A 20,335-nucleotide genomic window follows, 5' to 3' on the forward strand; every position below is an offset into this window, starting at 1 on the left:
AAGTAATGATCACGCAAAAGTTTAGCTGAGCACATTCACTATTTAGAGTTCACTAGAAAAGACAGAACACCACACAGACAACAAGTGTTACAGGTCCGGTCACAAAAACATCACTCTCAACAGCTTAAGTGAACTGAGAAAATACTTTTTGATACATATGAATATGACTCAGTCTTTTTGCTAAACGTAGAATACAACATTGCATTAGAAAATTAATACATCATACCTGGGAATGACCAAACACCACACAGACAACAAGTGTTACAGGTCCGGTCACAAAAACTGTTAGAAAATAATACACAATGAATCATACGAATATATGAAATCAGTAGGAGAGCAGAACCATTTTTCACCCACCATCACTTTCAACAGCTTAAGTGAACTGAGAAAATGGCTGGCTGACCCATTATACCCCCTTTCTCACCTGTAGGTGTCTATCTTTCTCCAAGATGTGTTATACAGCTTAACAATGAACATAGGATTTTCATTTAATTAGAACAAATATTTTTAACAAAAAACAAGCATTTTGACACCATTCACACTTAATTTATAGTTTCATTTTTTCCCCCGTTACAGAGACACGGCATGGAGGAGATTGATTGACAATGGTCAATAGCCAATCAGGATGCAAAAAACAATGCGCTGTAAAAAAACAAATTCATGTCAAATTGCACTAAAAAAGACACGAAACTAGTAGGCCACTACGGGTGAACTACATTATAGCGTGGGACGGTATTGTGAAAAGCATGAAAAAGGTTCTTTTACCTCAAAACATAGAGGGCGCTCTTTTATGGTCACCAATGGAAACTGGGTGCAGTGACCTAGTGGTCATGTGTGGTATTGCATCCAAACAAAATTTAAATTAAAGCTCATTTTTGGAGGTATCAACTTCAAATTTTGAACATAGTTTGTTCAGATATTTAGCTCTATCGCACTTTTCTGTCAAATTCAGTCTAAATCTTGTTTTGTAGAACACATATTTTATGTAATGTGATATGTTTTATTATTTTTTTATAAACATAAAGGCACATAACTTTAGTTTTTTGCACTTCAATCTGGCATATATCTTCTTTAAAATGAGACCAAGCTTAATACTGTGCACCAAAGCCTTAAAGATTGGCAATAATTTGAGTTGAACATGTCCTTTTCGTGTCTATTTTTAGCCATATGATCATGTTGCATCAATATGTATTGTAAATATCCTATTGTAAATGTATCAAAACTAAATTTTTGATTAGTAATGTGATTTTTTGATAGATATTACTGAGCAACAGTTATTTAATGTAATCAAACAGCATAATTTTGCTACAATAATCTACGTGTAAAATATTTTAGATATTTTCTAGAGGCTAAATCCACATTGAAAATCCATTTTGAATATTGTCAAAAGCATGAAAAAATACGATTCATTTTCCTCAAAACATAGGGGGCGCTCTTGTATGTTCACCAATCAAAACTGAATGTCACCAAGTGGTCTTGTTTGTTAATGCACACAAACAAGGTCTTACTGAAAGCTCATGTTTTGATATATTTGGATTATAATTTGTTTAGATATTTTGCTCTGATTTTTTGTCAAATTTAGGCTAAAACATGCTTTGTAAAATTCATATTTTATGAACTGTATTAAAATAGATGTTTTTTGTTTTATTATTTTCATAAACATAAAGACACATAACTTAAATGTTTGTTTTTTCACTTCAAATCTGACATATATCTTTAAAATGAGACCAAGCTTAATTCTGTGCACCAAAGCATTGGAGTTTGGCAATCATTTGAATTGAACAGGTAATTTCCATGTATATGTTCAAAAAGTGGGGTTAGACCATTTTAAAGGCAATTTTCCAACACAGGCGCATCGTGGATATGTACACCTGTCTACATTTCTGGAGAGCAAAAATTATGTAGCCAGAGGTACATCTGAATGCTACGGGGTGGTATGATGCTGCTGATGGCTTCTGTTTCTTTACCTCCGTATAATGGTTTTTCCGTTGTTATCAGTTTGCCCAATAGTTGGCTGTGCATGTTGCTGGACTCAGGAGTGGAGACCACAACGTCGGGGTTCGAGTCTGGTGAAGAACCATCCCAGAAATCAGTTAAAACAAAAGCCAAAAATAAATAAACAAACATAAGGCTGAAAACATGGTAAAATCGCATGGCCATGATGGCTTTTCTATTACTATTTTGCTTTTGAAAACACTCTCGGTTGGGTTTAGGGAAGGGGGTGGGTGGGACAGTCGACAGCAAGCTGGCATGGTCGGCTGAAGTGTATATTTTGCTCTCTGGTGGATTTATGCGAGAAGAGGACATGCAGAAAAAATTTGAGATCAGCAAAGTGTACACAATGTCCTCTGGTGTATTTACACAGACAAAAACTGCAAGCAGATGTACCTCCAGTTATGTATTTCGCTGTCCCCTACGTTGAGCCTACGTTGCAATTTTCTCATATCTATCTATCTATCTATCTATCTATCTATCTATCTATCTATCTATCTATCTATCTATCTATCTATCTATCTATCTATCTATCTATCTATCTATCTATCTATCTATCTATATATCTATCTATCTATCTATATATATATATATATATATATATATATATATATATATATATATATATATATATATATATATATAACTCTCATATTCCAATTTTTGAAGTATTTGTAAATGTCCAAACCATACATCAAACCACAGACTCGACTACACCAGCCATCAGTGTTGGGTGTATAAAGTACACTGTTAAAAATTGTCCCGTTAAAAAACAGTAAAATACTGGCAGCTGCAGTTGCCAGCAATGTACTGTTATTTTACAGTATGTTGCTGTAAAAATGCATGGACTACATTGATTTACACAATACTCAAGTGAACTCATTTTGCTCACTGAAGGCAACTGCCTCAAATTGGTCAACTGCTGAATGAGTTTATGAAGTAATGTGCTATATATGCTCAGAAGCATACTTATAATGATAACTTATTTTAGTTAATTAGAAAAGTTCGGTTTAATTCTAATGTCTTATTTTTCACAACAGCACACATACATGTAAATCTGGAATTACCAGAGAGATTCTGACTGCATCAGCAACTAAACAGCCGCTTTCTTTAAATAAAGAAACATACAGAATAACATCAGCAGTTCATCTTTAACTCATACACTGGCTCTACTCTCCTCCACAACGGTGACACACACAAGAAATTAGCTTAAGGTTTTACAGTAAAATACTGTTTTTTCCTTGATTTAACGGTAATCTACTGGCAGCTGTGGTTGCCAGCAATCTACTGTTTTTTTACAGTCTGCTTCCGTAGTTTAAATTAACAGTATATTACTGTTAAAATACATTTTTACACTGTGTTTTTACCTCTCACACCTTTAACCCTTTAAACCCCAGAGCATATACTTCAGTTTTAATTGAAGTGTCCACACTACTGAGTGTTCAAGAAACATGTAGCAAAGCTGAAGTAAATTCATTAATTAACTGACTAATTAAATGATAATTGAGGATTAACAATGAATAAATGAAGAAATACTGAAGGGAAAAAACAAGAACAGAACATACAAAACTTTAGTCACAGCTTTATAATGAAATAACCTGAAGAACAACAAATGATTAAATCATTTAAATGATCAGCGGATGATTAAACAACTCTACAAACATCATCACCAGCTACACTTATTACTTAGTACATGTATTTTTGTATAACATCTACTAAAGTTCTTCTTAGGAAAAAAGTGAAAGTTTTACTTCACCATCATGGAGAACAGAGTTTGCTGCAATTGTTAAGAACTTTGTTTAAAGAGCTCCTTTGTTGTGGCAAGCCAGCCTAAAACCTAAATAAGATCTGGTGATGTTCATGTTGCTATTAAATGGCAGAGTCTGTTCTAATTTAGTAAAATAAAATTTACTGCTCCTATTCAATGTTAAATCTATTGTTTTACATTATATGTCTATATATGGCAATGATTTCTGAAAGTTTTTAAGAACAATAACACTGCTCTATGGTGTAAATCGCACTCAAAAAGACATCAATAATCAGCGTATGAACCTCAATAATGGTGACAACTAACAAAATTAACAGTTTAACTCACAAACAGGCAACTGAAAGTCTAAACATAAACAACAGCAGAATCAAACACAAATAAAGAAAACTATTAGACCATTATACAACATTTATTTATACCGCAATGCATGCTGGGATATTTGTACCGTGCCACTCCCAGCATGCATTGCAGCATGAAACATTTGAGATGTTACCATTGTTGAGATACAAGGTCAGATTCATGAGGTCTGAGTGTGTAGTTGTCATAACTAAAACTGTTTTTGTATGTTATTTTTTAACTGTTAAGTAATTACAGAGGTATCTTTTCTTTTTCCACTTCTTATTGATTAAATTAATACCTGCAACTAAGCATAAAATCTATTGCATGAGGCCCTTCTTCCAGATTTATAACTAAACATTTATCAGAATTAATTTCAGGCAAATAGATTTCTCTATTTATTGACTTTCCAACTTAATTACTATAATACAAGCATTTTGTTACCTCTTTATTATAGGAATTGGAGAGTCTGAATTAATAAGTTCAAGGGTGAAGAGCCCAACTAAATCAGCCCCTCACTCCATTACGGTGACACAAAAAAACACCTTAATTTCTGTTGGATCTCAATGAGAATAGTTTGGAAGTCAAATCAGTCAGTAATAAGTGTGTCTGCTGTTGTTTGTGGAGTTGTTTAATGATCGTCTGCTGAGACTGAAGCTGTTTTATTTTACTTGATTTTATTTAATGCTGTAACTCAAGTCACTGTTTGTGTTTCTTGTTTCTCTTTCCTTCAGTAATTGTGATTATTAACAGCAGGTGTTCATCAGTGTCTGAATTCACTCATTAGTGTTCATTAACTCTGTCAGGTGAACTATATTGGTGAACTAGTTGATGGAATAGTGAACAAGGGCACAAAGTGTGATTTTAAACACAGACTTCAAAATGTCGAATCTGAACTCTGTTAGCTCACAGTTTTCTGCCGTTGGTTATTTTCTCGAAAACAAAAATTTTACACAGAATGCACTGTTTTTAACAGAATATTACTGTTTTAGTGAAAAAACATTATTTTACCGTAGAATCTGACCGTTTTTTAACAGCAATTTTTTACAGTGTAACAAGTTACCGTAATTAAATGACTTTTCTGCTGAAACAGTAAAGTAAGCCATGGCTTTTCATTTTTGGGTCATTTAATTAATATGCATGCATTATAAATCCAACTTTTCTATAGAAATCAATTTTAAAAAGCAGAGTAATGTATATTTTGCAGAATAATCTTTCAACTAAAAACATTCAAATCATTTGCCAATTTCATATGCTTCAGAAAAAGATTGAGAAATCACTTTATGACAATATAAGGTATAAAGAAGCAGGTATCTGTGTGTGCAATGTTGTTATTGATGTACAGTTAAAGTGAAAATTATTAACCCCCCTGAATTATTTGCCCCCCTGTTTATTTCCCCCCAATTTCTATTCAACAGAGAGATTTTTTCAACACATTTCTAAACATAATAGTTTTAATAACTCATTCCTAACTGTTGAATTTTCATGATGACAGTAAATAATATTTGACTAGATTTTTTTCAAGACTCTTCTTTACAGCTTAAAGTGGAATTTAAAGTCTTAACTAGGTTAATTAGGTTAACTAGGCAGGTTATGGTAATTAGCCAAGTTATTGTATAACGATGGTTTGTTCTGTAGACTAACGAAATTAAAGGGGCTAATATTGACCTTAAGATGTGTTTTTTTTATTAAAAACTTTTTTTTTATTTCAGCTAAAATAAAACAAATGAGACTTTCTCCAGTAGAAATTTTTTTTTATCAGACATACTGTGAATAATTTTTTTTTCTTTGCTCTGTTAAACATCATTTGGGAAATATTTAAAAAAGGAAAAAAAATTCAAAAGGAGTTTAATAGTTCTGATTCAACTGTATTTTGCATAACTTCATTTTTCAGCTAAAGGTTTTATCTGACAATGGCACATTATGAAGAAACTGACATTTTAGACATTTCTGTTTGTAAAAAAATACAGTCATTAATTTGAAATGTTTTGTACACGCACTTTTGTTAACCATTAAGTAAACATAAGCATTTTGTGCTGGGACAACATGAATGAATTGTGTTGGATTAGGGGATTTGTAGTTCCCAGCATGCTTTGTGTGGAATTGAAGAAAGAGAGAAAAAAAGTTGACAATGTAATCTTAGGTTTTTAATGCTAATAGAAAAATTTGTTAAGAGATTAATCTGCTCCTTAGTTTGAAGATTTAGAAGAGTTTCATGCAATGCTTTGGTTTTGAGATCACTAGAAGCACCCATGCATTGGGTGTTGGCAGCTTAATTAGCAAAAATGCAGTTTGTTGCTTTGCTCAGTGAGCAATAACTGTCCTAAAATGAGTTCTGAGATCAGTCTCCATCAACTTTATATGTAACTCATGACTTAGTGGAATAAAAGTACCAATACTGGATTAAAAATATACTCAGGGGAAAGTAAAAGTACACATTTTGAAAACTACTTAGCAAATTATAGTTCCTAAGAAGTATTTTGTTACTTTAAACCACTGCATTTAAGCAATTGTTTAATTTGTAGTGTCTGTGTTGAGATTTGTCAATCCTTATTATTGAGTATTTACTTATTGATTAGCTGTCTGACAGAGTGAATTAAATTCCATTCCAATAATGTAATTAGCAATTAATCAAATTTTTGAGTAAATGAGTAAACTCCAAAGCCTCTAAAAAAATCCTTACTGCAGTTCATTTGATGCTGAAGCGAAACAACATTCAGCTGTCAATGATTGTGCGTGAATAAAACATCAAACCAGATGAAAAACTTGCACAAACACTCGAATTCTCAGCAAAGAAATTCTATATTTATTGTTCAAAGGAAGTTTGTGGAGAATTACAGCAGTACACACTTGACTGAACAGCTGCCTTTATCACATAACACAGTACAGACGAGAATGAGGTCAAAACTTAGATGGATACTGAAATTAGTAATAAAGAAAAGTAAGAATAATCGCTATGGCTCCCAGTTTGTGTGTATGGCTAATTCTTGTGGTTGATCAAAAAACGGTGAGGAACTGGACAACACTCGTCAATGTATAACACCCACTCACAGCAGTAAAAGAAGAAGAGAAAGAAAAAAAGAAAAAAGAAGAGAGTAACAGTGGGATGTAGCACACAGACACACACATTTCGACAGATCTAGGAGCGGACAGGCTGCAGTAAGACTCAGAAATGTAACACCTAAACTTAATATGCAGAGATTGTTGAGAAAGAAAAAGAAAGGAGTGTTGAATGATGTCATTTAGGTTGTTGAAATAAACAAAAAGAAAGAGTACAAACTAAACGGAGTATTGTCAAGCCTGGTCTGTATACTTCACAATAATGTTTAATCTTTTTTTTTTTCCTATGCACTTCCAACCATGTTTAAGGACTATAGGAAATGTATGGAAAAACCAGTAAGAAATATTCCCCTATATATAATTGCATCCGAGTTTTATTTGTTTAAATAGCCTGTTCAGGAAGCATTTATAATTGATTCTATATGTCTATATATAAATATATTCTTTTCTGTGTATATATATATTTCTGTATAATGTTTTCTTTAAAAATAAATCTATTTAAACCCAGTCGGGTGTTGATCTACATTTGATTTCCTTTCCAGTTACTTCACTGAAGCTCTCCACGTATATATAATTCGGAAATTACTAATTGTTCATAACCTGACTTATATATTTGTTTGCCTTGCAGGCTAATCGGCATCATTCCCTTTAAAAAGAGCCGAATCAAACCCAGTATCAATTTAGTGGCATCGGCTCGGATGCGTTTCCCAATTCAGTCCACAATCAAGAGTGATTTGCTCATTCCTGACAAGAAACAGGAGGAAAAACGAAATAAAACTCACCAAACCCGCAGGCTGGTGGAGCACGCCTTAAATAGCACCATTTATAAACTGTTGTACATTGTTGCTTGAACTGTATTGTGTGTCTACAAGTTGAACTCATCGACGGCCTCCAATTTGTTTGATCTGAGTCTTATATATATACACACACGAATCTGCAGAGAACACTTCCTGAATGAGCTAACTATGAGATTCACACCACGTCATTCAGATGATGCTGGTTTTTTTGCTCTCCATCATATGGTACAACACCAAAAACACCTAGTAGAGATATTCATCATATCTGGATACACTAACACTAAACGTCCCGGTCGACTCAGTCTCTGGGTGGAAAAAAGGGGTGTCTTCTGTAAAAGGGTAGAACTTTCGGTCACACTTCTTGAAAAGGGTTTCATCAGTTCATGTATTTACTAACCATGTATTTACTAATGTGTTATTAAGATCTAAATGTATGCTAGTAAATGTTAGTTAATGCTCTTTGAGTTAACGTGAACAACTCTATTTCCATTAACCAACATTAACACAGATGAATATACACTGTGTTGTTCAGTATGTTAGCAAATACATGAACTAAACCAACCTTAATGGGAAGTGTTACCAAACTTTCACATATATAAAGACCTATAGAGCAGCCAGCAGAAATATCCATTTATCTAGCCAAAACATCGTCTATACTGCTTTAAACAGGATTCTCTTACATATACACGACAGTGTTTTGTTTTTTTCTCTCAGTCAAACATCTTTATTCGCCATTGAGCATTAATGTTCTTCGTTTCATGCACGGTAATTGTGTCTCCTGCTGCGGGATAGCGAGCCTCCCTGTCCCGGTCAGTCGTCCTCCATGTCGTCGCCCTCAGACTCCTCTCCGCCTCTTCGTTCGTACACTTTATCCCGGTGTCGCTCCTGGATCTCCTTCATCTCCTCGGCGTAGCGGCAGAAAGCGCCGCCGAACTTGCTCCACGCTTTGAAGGGTATCGTGATAGAGTTTCTGTAACTGGGCTTCACCTCGCTCACCCGCAGAAACACGCCGTACTTGTTGGACCCCACGTCGAAGAAGAACCGCTTGGAGTCCACGGTGATCGACGTGCCCTCGGGCAGCTCCCCGTAAGCCCCGGAGCAGCCGCCGCCGACCAGCTCCTCGTCGTCCCCGCCGTAGTCGTCGATCAGCTTGGCCAGCGCGTCGCGGAACTCGATCAGACCCTGAGCAGGAAGGGCAATGGTTTGCCCGGATTGCATGCCACCCCCGGGCACACCTCCCCCGGCGCCGAACCCCCCTGGCCCGCGGTTGACGGTCTGGCGGATGCGGAGGAACCTCCCCCGCTGGTTCTCCTTCAAGTCGAGGTAGTATTTGCGGTTTTCCCTCACTAGGAACTCGCTCTTTAAGGCCCGTCTAGGCCCTCCGTCCTCTCCGCCGGATGATTGAGCGATCTGCTCCGGGGTGCTGGGTCCGAGCTGCGCGTAGTGCTCAATGAAATCCCCCAGGTAGTCCCGAAACTCCGCCGCGACTGACATGGAAAGCGTCAAGCGGCTTTTGGAGCCCCCCGCGCCGACCTCGGCGATCTTGATGAACCTGCCCTTCGAGTTCTGCTTCACGTCCAGGTAGAAGCGCTTGTTTTGGATGTCAAGGCGTTTGGACGCCAGCTCCTGGGTCTCTTGATCCCTTTGGAAAGGCTGGAATCCGCTGCCTCCACCCCCTCCTCCTCCGCCGCTGCCACCACCGCCGCCGCCGCCGCTGCTTCCACCGCGCTCACTCCCACTATCCCCATCCGCCATCTTCACCATCACCCAGACCTGCGCTATTTTTTTCCCACCCGTATTTCCTCAGGTCCCGCCTCCTGACCCGTTCAGCGGCATCAGCGCGCCGCATGAATGGTCAATCACTCTAAAAACGTCACTTACTAAGGTCCTCTCTTGATTGGGCGTTTGATGTGTCAATCAAATATTCGCTTCTCTAATTGGACAGCGAGCTGTCTGTTATACGAGTAAACGCCAAATCCTTGCTCTCTTTGGCTCAGTTGGAGTGCCTGTCAAAGGTTAAGCCCCTCCTCATTGTTTTGACAGTATAACGGGTGATTGGTGTACAGTGGTGTCGATAACGTGAAAAAAAGCAAGCACTTCTTTGCAGATAACGATTGACCGTTTGTACAGTACATACAGTACTTACAGTAAACAACTACAGCTGCATTCGGAATTTTCTGCAAATACGCTAAGCTATCAGTAAAGGCTTTATAAACGCCCACAAATTTACATTCTTTTGTAATGCGTGTAAATCAAAAATTATTAGGCAATAATTAATTCAGATACTTGTGAATACATTATTATACACATTAATACAAGTCAGAAACATGGTAAACATGACGCAAACTATTTTACTTACAATGTTGTGTGTTATTGTGTGTGTGTGTGTGTGTGTGTGTGTGTGTGTGTGTGTGTGTGTGTTTGTGTGTGTGTGTGTTTGTGTGTGTTTACACCATTATTGATTTTATCGATTCGTTTTACTTTCTGGCAGTTAACCTTATATTACGAGTAAAAAATTGATCATCATTAATAAGTCCAGTAACTTGTATTGAAAAGAAGTTAAAACATGTTAATATTTTGTAACTCACTATCTTTTTAAACTTATAAAGGTCAAATGATTTCGAAACAACACAGAAATTGTGTTATTAACAGAAAATATTTGAATACTTGAATTCCCCTCATGCTACATAATAAATCGACACCTGTGAGATAAATAAGGATCAATTCGAACAATTGAAATTGTAGTTCAGTTTAGTGATAAAAGCTATAACAAAATGAGCAGTTATATTATTAATCATTGTTTTAAAATGTACATTTACAATTCTAAATATAGAGGTGAAATGTTTTCTGTAAATTTCAGGCAGATGTCACTCAAAATCCCGCTTTAATGTTATCCGTACAAACATCACACGCTAATGGGGGATGGTAGAAAAAGAAATATCTCGAAATCTTATTGGCCCCTCCGAGATTCGATCCAGTACCACGTATGCTGATTGGCTGATTTCACCACACGGTGTGCCTTAAGCAGTCTCTGCTGAACGCGGTTTATTGTTCCTCCGAGTCAAGAGGCGGATAGGCTGTAGCCAAACCTCCCAGGCTCCCATTCAAAGTAATACATCGCTGAAATGGTATGAAATTTTTTATTTTTAGCCCTTATAAAGATTTTCCAGAACTAAAAATCAACCATTGCCTTTAGTAATGCTCGTTTGTCGTGTTTTAAGATATTATGTGGTTAGCTCTGAGCTAACGCTGTCTGATTTTGCGCCGCTAGCGCGCTAGAGTAGCATGTGCTAATAGTCTTTCTGTAAATGTTATTCAATTAGTTACGATATGTTTCAATTTAAGTTGTTTTACTCTCGAACATACAACTGTCTTATACATTTGTGTGTTTTCCTTTATATGCATCGTAGCTTGTGAAATTTCTGCAAGCAGCACAGATAACGTTAGCTAAAGCTAAACTCTACCCGTTAGCGCTGTTGGTTTATAACTTAATTTCCTGCATGTAAAGATTACCGACTGCCGTAATCTGCAGTTTTGCTTTTGTGTCTTTATTTATTATTAAATTATATTGTCAGTTTAGTGTGGCATTCATAGATTTACCTGCTTTAGCATGCTGTTCATTGACTTCTTTGCATTCAGTGAAGTTGCAGATGGAATAAATTGGGTAAAGTAAACTTTAATAGATTTAAAGGCTCGGCTCGATCTTGTTTGTACTGAATATGTTTTGATTTTAACCTCAGTTAACCCAATAAGTATACATATTGATCAGCAATAGTAAGTACAGCGACTTGACTGGGGAAAGAAATCTCACTATCTTTTTATATTTATAAAGACCAAATTATTTCAAAACAATACATGACTTGTTAACAAAAGAAAATACCCGAATTCACCTCGTGTTACTTAATCCCCATGTGAGATAAATAAGGATCACTAAAAGCATTTGAAATTGTAGTTCAATTTGGTGCTAAAAGTTTTAACAAGTAGTTATATTATTAATCATTGTTTAAACCATAGTATTGCTTGTAATGTTAAATAATTTACGATTTGTAAATATAGAGGTCAAATGTTTTCTGTAAATAAAGTAGATGTGACTCAAAATTCCGCCTTCGTGTTATCTGTGCAAACCTTATTCACTGAATTGACAAATTTGTTCAAGTTTGCATTGTTATTTTGGTGTCGTATTCAATCTTATTTGAGTTGTAGGAGTAATGTATTGACACTTTAGAAGGACTATATAGTTGACACCCTTACTTTCAGCAAATTCTTACATGTGTAAACAGGGTAAAATAGTGTGTAGTCATGTAGTTTGTTACTTTTTATTGTAACTAATGGGAACTAAAATGAAATGTACAGACTTGATAGCTGTTGGTCTTGGCAAATGACTTATTTGTGCATGTTTACTTCTGTAATTTTATCGAGATCAATGTAAAACAAATATCGATTTAAATGTTTTCTTTTAAATGTTATATTTAAACGTATAATTTTATAAATAAAATGTTACACTTGTATTCAGTATTTTTTTGTAACGGAAAATGTATTTGTTTAGTGTTGCACATTTAAATTTGTCATTTTTATTTAATGCATGTAAAATTGTATTGTAGTAATAAATTGTATTATAATGTGAAATTGTATAAGTAATAATAATAATAATAATTATTATTATTATTTTATCTAAAGTTTTAAAATGATAAACTATTGTGTAGAAAAATGAAGTGTTATGTAAACAAGATTTATTATTTTTGCACATGTTGTATATGAAAATGTAAAAATGTTCAAATTAAAGTTGATTTAGAACTTATTTTGCTTATCTTTTTTACCTGTAATATTTTTAATATTATTAATAATATTTTTGTAAACTATATTAAAAAATTTGAAATAGTAATTAAAAAAAAAATATTGTGTGTTTGCTTGCATTGGATTGAGTCTAATTATTGTTTTGCAGGCAGGTGGAAAAGCAGGTAAAGACAGTGGCAAAGCCAAGGCGAAAGCAGTGTCTCGCTCGCAAAGAGCTGGTCTTCAGGTAAGCATGTGTTTCTATTATTTGGTTAAGCTAATTTAATAATTTAAGACAAATATCTCCGTCTGTCCTAAACTTTAAGTTAAATGGTTGTTGATGAGAAGCTTATTGCTTTGCAATTATCAAATAAAACATATCAAGCTATGTTATAAAGAGGTGCATATGTGAAATTTTTAGTTTCCAGTGGGACGAATCCACAGGCACTTGAAGACACGCACTACAAGCCATGGTCGAGTAGGAGCAACAGCAGCCGTTTACAGCGCAGCCATTCTTGAATATCTCACAGCTGAAGTAAGATCTCCACACATTATTTCTGTCACAAGTATTGATATTTTTAAGTATCGAAATATCCACACTTTCAAAACACTTGATGCATGGTGTTATGACTTATTGCAGTTAAGTCTATCAGTTTCATTTTTCATTTGCAGAAATAAAAGCAACATCTTATGTCATGGTTGATGCTGCAAACTTTCTGCACATTTCATGTTTGTTCAGAATAAAGATCAGACACAAGATAAAGAAAACTTGGTACTCTTACCCTGTTATTAATTTTAATCTGTACATTAATTACTGATTGTCTTCAATTATTTTGACTTATTTCAGTTAGGCTTCTAATTTATCATTGAGTCTAAATTTAGAATTAAGGATTGTGTTAACCATTACATGAGTGCTACATTAAATTCCAAATAACTGATGCAAAGCAACAAATTGCACTATTTATTACTACTACTACTACTACTCATAATAGTAATAACAAAAATACATATTATTATTATTATTATTATTATCATCATCTTTTTTTTTTTTTGTAGTATTTTTTTTTAGTGGGGCAAGTAAAAAATTAGCAGGCCAAGTTAAAAGCTGAACCGCTGTCCAGGGGGCATTAGTAGAAAAAGAAGTCATTAAGCCATGCTGTAGGTTTTAACTGACAGATACTGGACTGACACTGTTTTAATTTACTATGATCTTCTATGTGGAGCTGCTTTGACATGGTCTACATTGTAAAAGCGCTATACAAATAAACTTGAATTGAATTGAACAGATACAGAAAATAAGACATTCATATTTTTAATAAAGGCTGTGGTAATATTTTCCCATGATGGCAAAAATTATACAATACTTTTTAAAATTATTGGCACTTGATGCCAAAGTTAGAAATTTCAGTATTGTGACTTCTTCAGAGTTTTATTGAAATTGTTTATGAACAATTTATGTTTATGCTAATAAATAGTCATTGAAGCTGATATGGCAAACTTTATTTCTCATATTTCAAACTACTGCAAAATTTGTTTTAAGCAATTAATCATGTTTTGCTGTCGTTGTAGGTTTTGGAGTTGGCAGGAAATGCTTCAAAAGACCTGAAGGTGAAGCGCATCACTCCTCGACATTTACAGCTGGCCATTCGAGGAGATGAGGAGCTCGATTCCCTTATCAAGGCCACTATTGCTGGAGGAGGTATGTGGATGTTTAGGACCAATTTTATTCATTTAACATTTTTTTTTATTTTTTTATTTTTTTTTAAACCCCATAGCCCTTCCTCTTAGTGATTTTAAAACTGTGTGAAGGGCAAGAGCTTCAAAATTGACCCCTAAGAAATGGTACAGCACGCATGTCATATATCGCCACAACCTCCTGAGATCAACAGTGGTGCCTGCTGTAGCTATTCCAGCTTTAAAAAAAATATATATATATATATTATTTATATATATATATATATATATATATATATATATATATATATATATATATATATATATATATATATATATATATATAACATTTTTTTGTTATCAGGAAATCACAGAAGGCAACGACATATCATAACGTTACAATTTGGCAATAAGTTCGTAACTATATTATTATCTGGCCTTATTAATCTATATAAACCCAAGACCACAACATTAATGTTACATTAATGTTACACCATTAATGTTACACCAGACACTGTAAAAAGGCCATTCCACTAGACATTTCTGACAGGGTATTGAAGTGATTGATGGAAAAGTATGTTGTGGGACTTCTATACAGGAATGGTTGTTGTTATTGATGGCAAAATTAAAATTTTTTTAAGCTTGACATTAGAACATGAACACCATTATGAATGTATTAATGCACACTTGTTTGTTGTAAAAATTCCTGCTAATGCTAATTTGTGCATTTCCTGACTCGCATGTGCAGCCATGCTGCTGTTATAGATGGTGTATTTTGGGAAATTTTTGTACTCCTTGGTTTCTAGTGTGGTCCTGGAAAATCTCAGTTTCAAGGGCTATCCAGCTCTTCCCTTTAGCCCTACGCCTTCAAGCTTAAAGAGAATTGGCATTGGGCCTTGGTTTCTTTTTTTTTTTATAATAATAATATTGTATTCAACTTTTTTATTTTTATTTATTTTTTAAACGCTCTTCTAAATGTATACACAATCTGTGAAGCTTAGATTTCTGGTTCTATTTGAATGGCATAAATCAAGTCATTTAACAACCTCTGATAACAGGGAGCCTTTGGAGATCTCCAATTAAATATTTTTCCACAAAGGATTTATTTTTTAATTATGGCAACCATCAGGGCTTGCGGTTGGGTTAACGGAAAGGTGTCCATTATATTAGAATAGCCAGGTTGTGGTTTAGTTGGATATTAATTTGTTCCGTTAGCACTGGAAAACAATTAAAAATGTTGGACAAACTTGCGAAGAACAGGACAAAACCAAAATAAATGTGCCAAAGTCGCTTCTGCCTCACCACATCCGTCACATTAAGAAGATGCAGAGGGAAGTATTTGACCTAATCTGGTTTTAGTGAAGACAATGCAAAACTTGAAATTGGATTAAGGTCTCCTTTAGCAAACCATTCTTTATTCTCGACAGGGTTTCTTCAAAGATTTTATGCAGCCATTTCATTCAAATCCATAACCCGAGCTGTCTTAATGTGCTTTATGCATGTAGTGTCTTTTAGTGACACAGATGTTTTGCCAGATAAGGATGTTAAGCCTGTGTTTGTTTGTTTTCCTGCAGGTGTGATTCCACACATCCACAAGTCTCTGATTGGTAAGAAGGGCCAGCAGAAAACCGCATAGTTCCCATCAGGATCTAAGTGCAGACATGACTCAAGGACTTGCATTTGGGATGTGAATCGATAAGCTTGTGTTCATCCTTTAATCCATTTTTTTTTTTCCCCCATCCCTTATTTTTAAGTTAATATAAATGTTATACTAGCTAACCACAGGTGTTTTTGTTAGTTTTGTGTTAATGTTATATATAAATATCGCCAAATTAGAATGGCAAATAATCCCCGTCCCACTGAAGCCAGGTGTTTTAGAGACCAACAGGAAGTGTCTGATCTTTCCTGCCATGACTGTGGAAGTGTTTGTTCAATTGGCCAGAGCCGTGGAGCTGTTTTATACTGAAGTGCAAATGATAAACTTTTTATATAAAACCAAAAAGCCTTGTTTGATTTACATTGTCTGTGTTCGTTTGGAAATATACATACATACACTTTTATTAGGCAAAAGAACAGTCAAATGTTGAGTAAAATAATTAGTGGGTCGCACTTTACAGTAAGGTTTTCATTAGTTAATGTATTACTAACATGAACTAATCACGAACCTTATCCGTACAGCATTTCGTAATCTGTTCAACGTATGCTAATGCATTATTCACATACAGATTTGTGCATGTTAACATTAATGCACCGTGAGTTAGCTTGAACAAACGGTGAACTGTTTCCATTAACATAAACCAATACTGTAATGCATTGACTAATACAACCTTATTATAAAATGTTTTGGTCTAATTGTTGGGGTAATTTTTAAAATGACCCAACGTTTGAGCACGGGGTTAATGTTTTTTTTAATTGGAATCTTTAAGAGCCATGGTTAATGGATGTAATCAGCTGGGTTAATGTAAATATCGTGTTTAAAAGATGAGCTTTTCTATCTGGATAATTTACAAAAGTGTTTTTTTTTTTTTTTTTTTTTTTTTTAAATGCATGGTGTATTACAGTAAATGTGAATATTGATTCAGTTATTTTAGAAAGTTGTTTCTGGGAAAGTAACTCCATTCAGTATAAGAAATATTTTATTTCTGATTGCATAAATCTAGAAGTAATGTATAAAATGCTATCAGCTGATTGGAGATACAAGGATCTGTACACATGCTTGTGTCCAAAAGGTTGCATATATGGCTTTAAAATTAAGAATGTATCCTTTGAGTTAAAATGATACTCATGGTGGCTCAGTGGTTAGCACTGTCACCTCAGAGCAGGAAAGTTGCTGGTTTGAGTTCTGGCTGGACTTGCTAGTTCTGTAAGAAGTTTGCATGTTCTCATGTTCATGGTCTTTATCCTCTGAGTGCTCTGGTTTTCCCCACAGTCCAAAGTCATGCACTACAGGTGAATTGAATAAACTAAATTGTACGTTTAGTGTGGGTGAGTGTTTCCCAGTACTGGGTTGTTGCTGGAAGTGCATGCGCTGCTGTGTAAAACATGCTGGAATAGTTGGCAGTTCATTCCACTGTGGCAACCTCTAAAATGGAGACTAAGCCTAAGGAAAATTAAGTTAAGACAATGGTTTTTGGTTAAGTCTATTTTTAATATACAGTTGAATTCAGAATTATTTGCCCCCCATGTTTATATTTTCCAATTTCTGTTTAACAGAGGGATTTTTTTTTCAACATTTCTAAACATAATAGTTTCTAACTCATTTCTAATAAACTCATTTAAACTCATTTCTAATAACTGATTAATTTTATCTCTGCCCTGATGAGAGCACTTTATATTTGACTAGATATTTTTAAGACACTTCTATACAGCTTGAAGTGACATTTAAAGGGTTAATTAGTTTAACTAGGAAGGTTGGAGTAAATAGGCAGGTTATTGTATAACGATGGTTTGTTCTGTAGACGATCGAAAAAAATAAAGCTTAAAGGGGCTAATAATATTGACCTTAAAATGTAAAAAAAATAAATAAATAAAAACTGTTATTGTAGCCAAAATGAAACTAAAGACTTTCCCTAGAAGAAAAAATATTATCAGACATACTGTGAAAATTTCCTTGCTCTGTTAAACATCATTTAGGAAAAATTAAAAAAAGAAAAAAAAATCAAAGGGGGGCTAATAATTCAAACTATCTATCTTAAAGACTTCTCTTCAGCTAGTGTTTTGAACTATAGTAGTGTATCTTAGGTATATTTTTAAATACCATGTTACAGAATACTACAGTTTGTGTATAGTTGTAGAATTTTTGTGTTGTTTATATTAATATAGCTGCTGTATTATCACTGAAGTACTATTAAATTACCCACAACAGATCAATTCAATTACTGAAGTATGATTCACAATAGTATCCTTCTATAAACTACTATTATTAGTAATTTAGCACTTGTCATGTACAGACTCAACTGGTATTTGTAAAGCGATCTACTTCATATTTTTCTATTTATAAAATGTCAAATTGGGTTTTGTTTTGCATGAATTTTGGTGACAAATATGACATTTGAAAAAAAAAGTTGCCTTTAAAATTTTTTCAAGAATTATTAAATTCTGGGCAAATTGACTGCCCTTTCGTTTAATTGCTGGTTGTTTTTCACATTGACGTTAATTATGACACTTTGATTGCAAAGCCTTAACACCATATAATTGTGCGTTCTTGGTTAGGACCAAGTTTGGACACCACTGCTTTCGAGTTTGATCATGAAATAGACAATTTTGTTTGTTTTCATGGCAATAAAATGTATAGGCAAAGAGTGAACATCAGGTGGCGCTAGAGACCACACACTACGATTTTTATTTTGAGATTTCACGTTTTGTATATCAAGTATCACATTTGAATGGGGGGAAATGTATAATTTTGTTACTAAAACACAAAAAAATATATATATTTTGGTCGTATTCTAAGAATTTTAGCAATTAATAAATAATAAATACATGAAAACATTTCTAGTAAATCCTCCCTGAGTTTCCTGCGTAACCTTGAATATTTTTATGATGCCCTAGAAAACAAGGTTGATGCTTGATTACATCAGTCCACAATAACCCTCTAAGTTTTTAGTTCCAAATCCATCTTTGTAAAACTTTAACACATTGATTCAGATGTTAAATAACAAACCTGTCTTGCTTCAGATGTCCTGCATAACTGCAGCAAGGTGAACACTGTTGCTTTGTCAGTGTGTTACTGACCATGCTGTGTGTGTTCTGCTGCGTCATGCTGTAGTAATGCAGTCAGTGCATGTCTCTCTCTCTGTGTGTGTGTGTGAGAGAGATTGAACAGCTTTAACCTGGGAATTAAAGCAATCTTTCTCACACACACGTCTGCAGGCTGTGTTATGGGACATCTGCAATGCAGAGGCCTAAATATAGCAGATAGAAGAGGGAGAGAGAGCGGTGGAGGGAGGGCTGAAGACAAGATACAATAATATCAATGGAGAATTTGCCAATCCACAAACATTACTGAAGTACTGTAGGATTTATTTTTCTTTTATGCCTCATAATGTGTTCATAATCTGGGTTTGTTTGAACCCGAGGAATCGTAATTGTTACATAGTAATACACTTTTTAAAAAGTAGCTTTGGATAAAAAAAAAAATAAATAAATAAAATAAATATATATATATATATATATATATATATATATATATATATATATATATATATATATATATATATATATATATATATATATATATATATATATATATTGATTTAAAAAAAGATTTTATGTAAAATGAAAAGTTTTAATGGATGTTAAAGAGCAAGTTTACAATATGTAAATTATGTCACTTAAATCCCCTTTCTTCCCCATTCTGATGCTCAGTTTGAACTGCAGCAGTTCGTCTTGATCATGTCTACATGCCTAAATGCATTGAGTTGCTGCCATGTGATTGGCTGATTAGAAATATGCAGGTGAGTGTATATAATCTATTGCTATATGCAAAGTACACAGGCTATTTTTACAAACAGAAAAACTATGTATTTATTTTAATCATAAACACATCAGAACAATATAAATCATTGTATAGTATTAATATTGTAATACAATTTAAATTACCCTAAAAATAGATAGCTGCATTTGAACAATTCAATCTCAAATGTATGAAATGGGTACGTCTACTACAGTGCTCAGCATATATGAGTACACCCCTCACAAATCTATTTTTTAAATTCATATTTTTAATAGGGAGCTATATATTATTATATTTGTGCAAATACATTAGATTAGTCAATACTGAAGCCAAATCTAAAGCTCATCATTATTATTTATGACAATGGTCTAAAAACTAGTACAGCCAAATTTATGTTATAGAAAAATGTTGAATACAAATTAAAATAGAAGAAAAATCAAGAAAAGTAGTAAGAGTAAGAGTTGTAATTGTTTTTGCAAT

At 34.2% G+C, this 20,335-nt stretch overlaps 2 protein-coding genes across 2 annotated transcripts; one reads left to right on the forward strand and one right to left on the reverse strand.

The window, feature by feature from the left end:
* Positions 1-6,879: 6,879 nt before the first annotated feature.
* Positions 6,880-9,767, reverse strand: purba (purine-rich element binding protein Ba). The gene has a single exon (NM_001160159.1). The coding sequence runs from the start codon at positions 9,715-9,717 to the stop codon at positions 8,764-8,766; it is 954 nt and encodes a 317-aa protein (NP_001153631.1). The 5' UTR covers positions 9,718-9,767; the 3' UTR covers positions 6,880-8,763.
* Positions 9,768-11,028: 1,261 nt separating this feature from the next.
* h2az2a (H2A.Z variant histone 2a) lies at positions 11,029-16,402 on the forward strand. Its single transcript, NM_153644.1, is given in 5 exon segments — positions 11,029-11,081; positions 12,896-12,973; positions 13,148-13,261; positions 14,296-14,425; positions 15,975-16,402. Coding segments are annotated over 5 exon segments (387 nt in total). The 5' UTR covers positions 11,029-11,078; the 3' UTR covers positions 16,037-16,402.
* The last annotated feature ends 3,933 nt before the right edge of the window (positions 16,403-20,335 follow it).

Source organism: Danio rerio, chromosome 5, assembly GCF_049306965.1.
Source record: "Danio rerio strain Tuebingen ecotype United States chromosome 5, GRCz12tu, whole genome shotgun sequence".
Taxonomy (NCBI): Eukaryota; Metazoa; Chordata; class Actinopteri; order Cypriniformes; family Danionidae; genus Danio; species Danio rerio.

Coding starts and splice junctions, on each gene's coding strand:
- purba (NM_001160159.1), bottom strand. CDS start 9,717: ATGGTGAAGATGGCGGATGGGGATAGTGGGAGTGAGCGCGGTGGAAGC.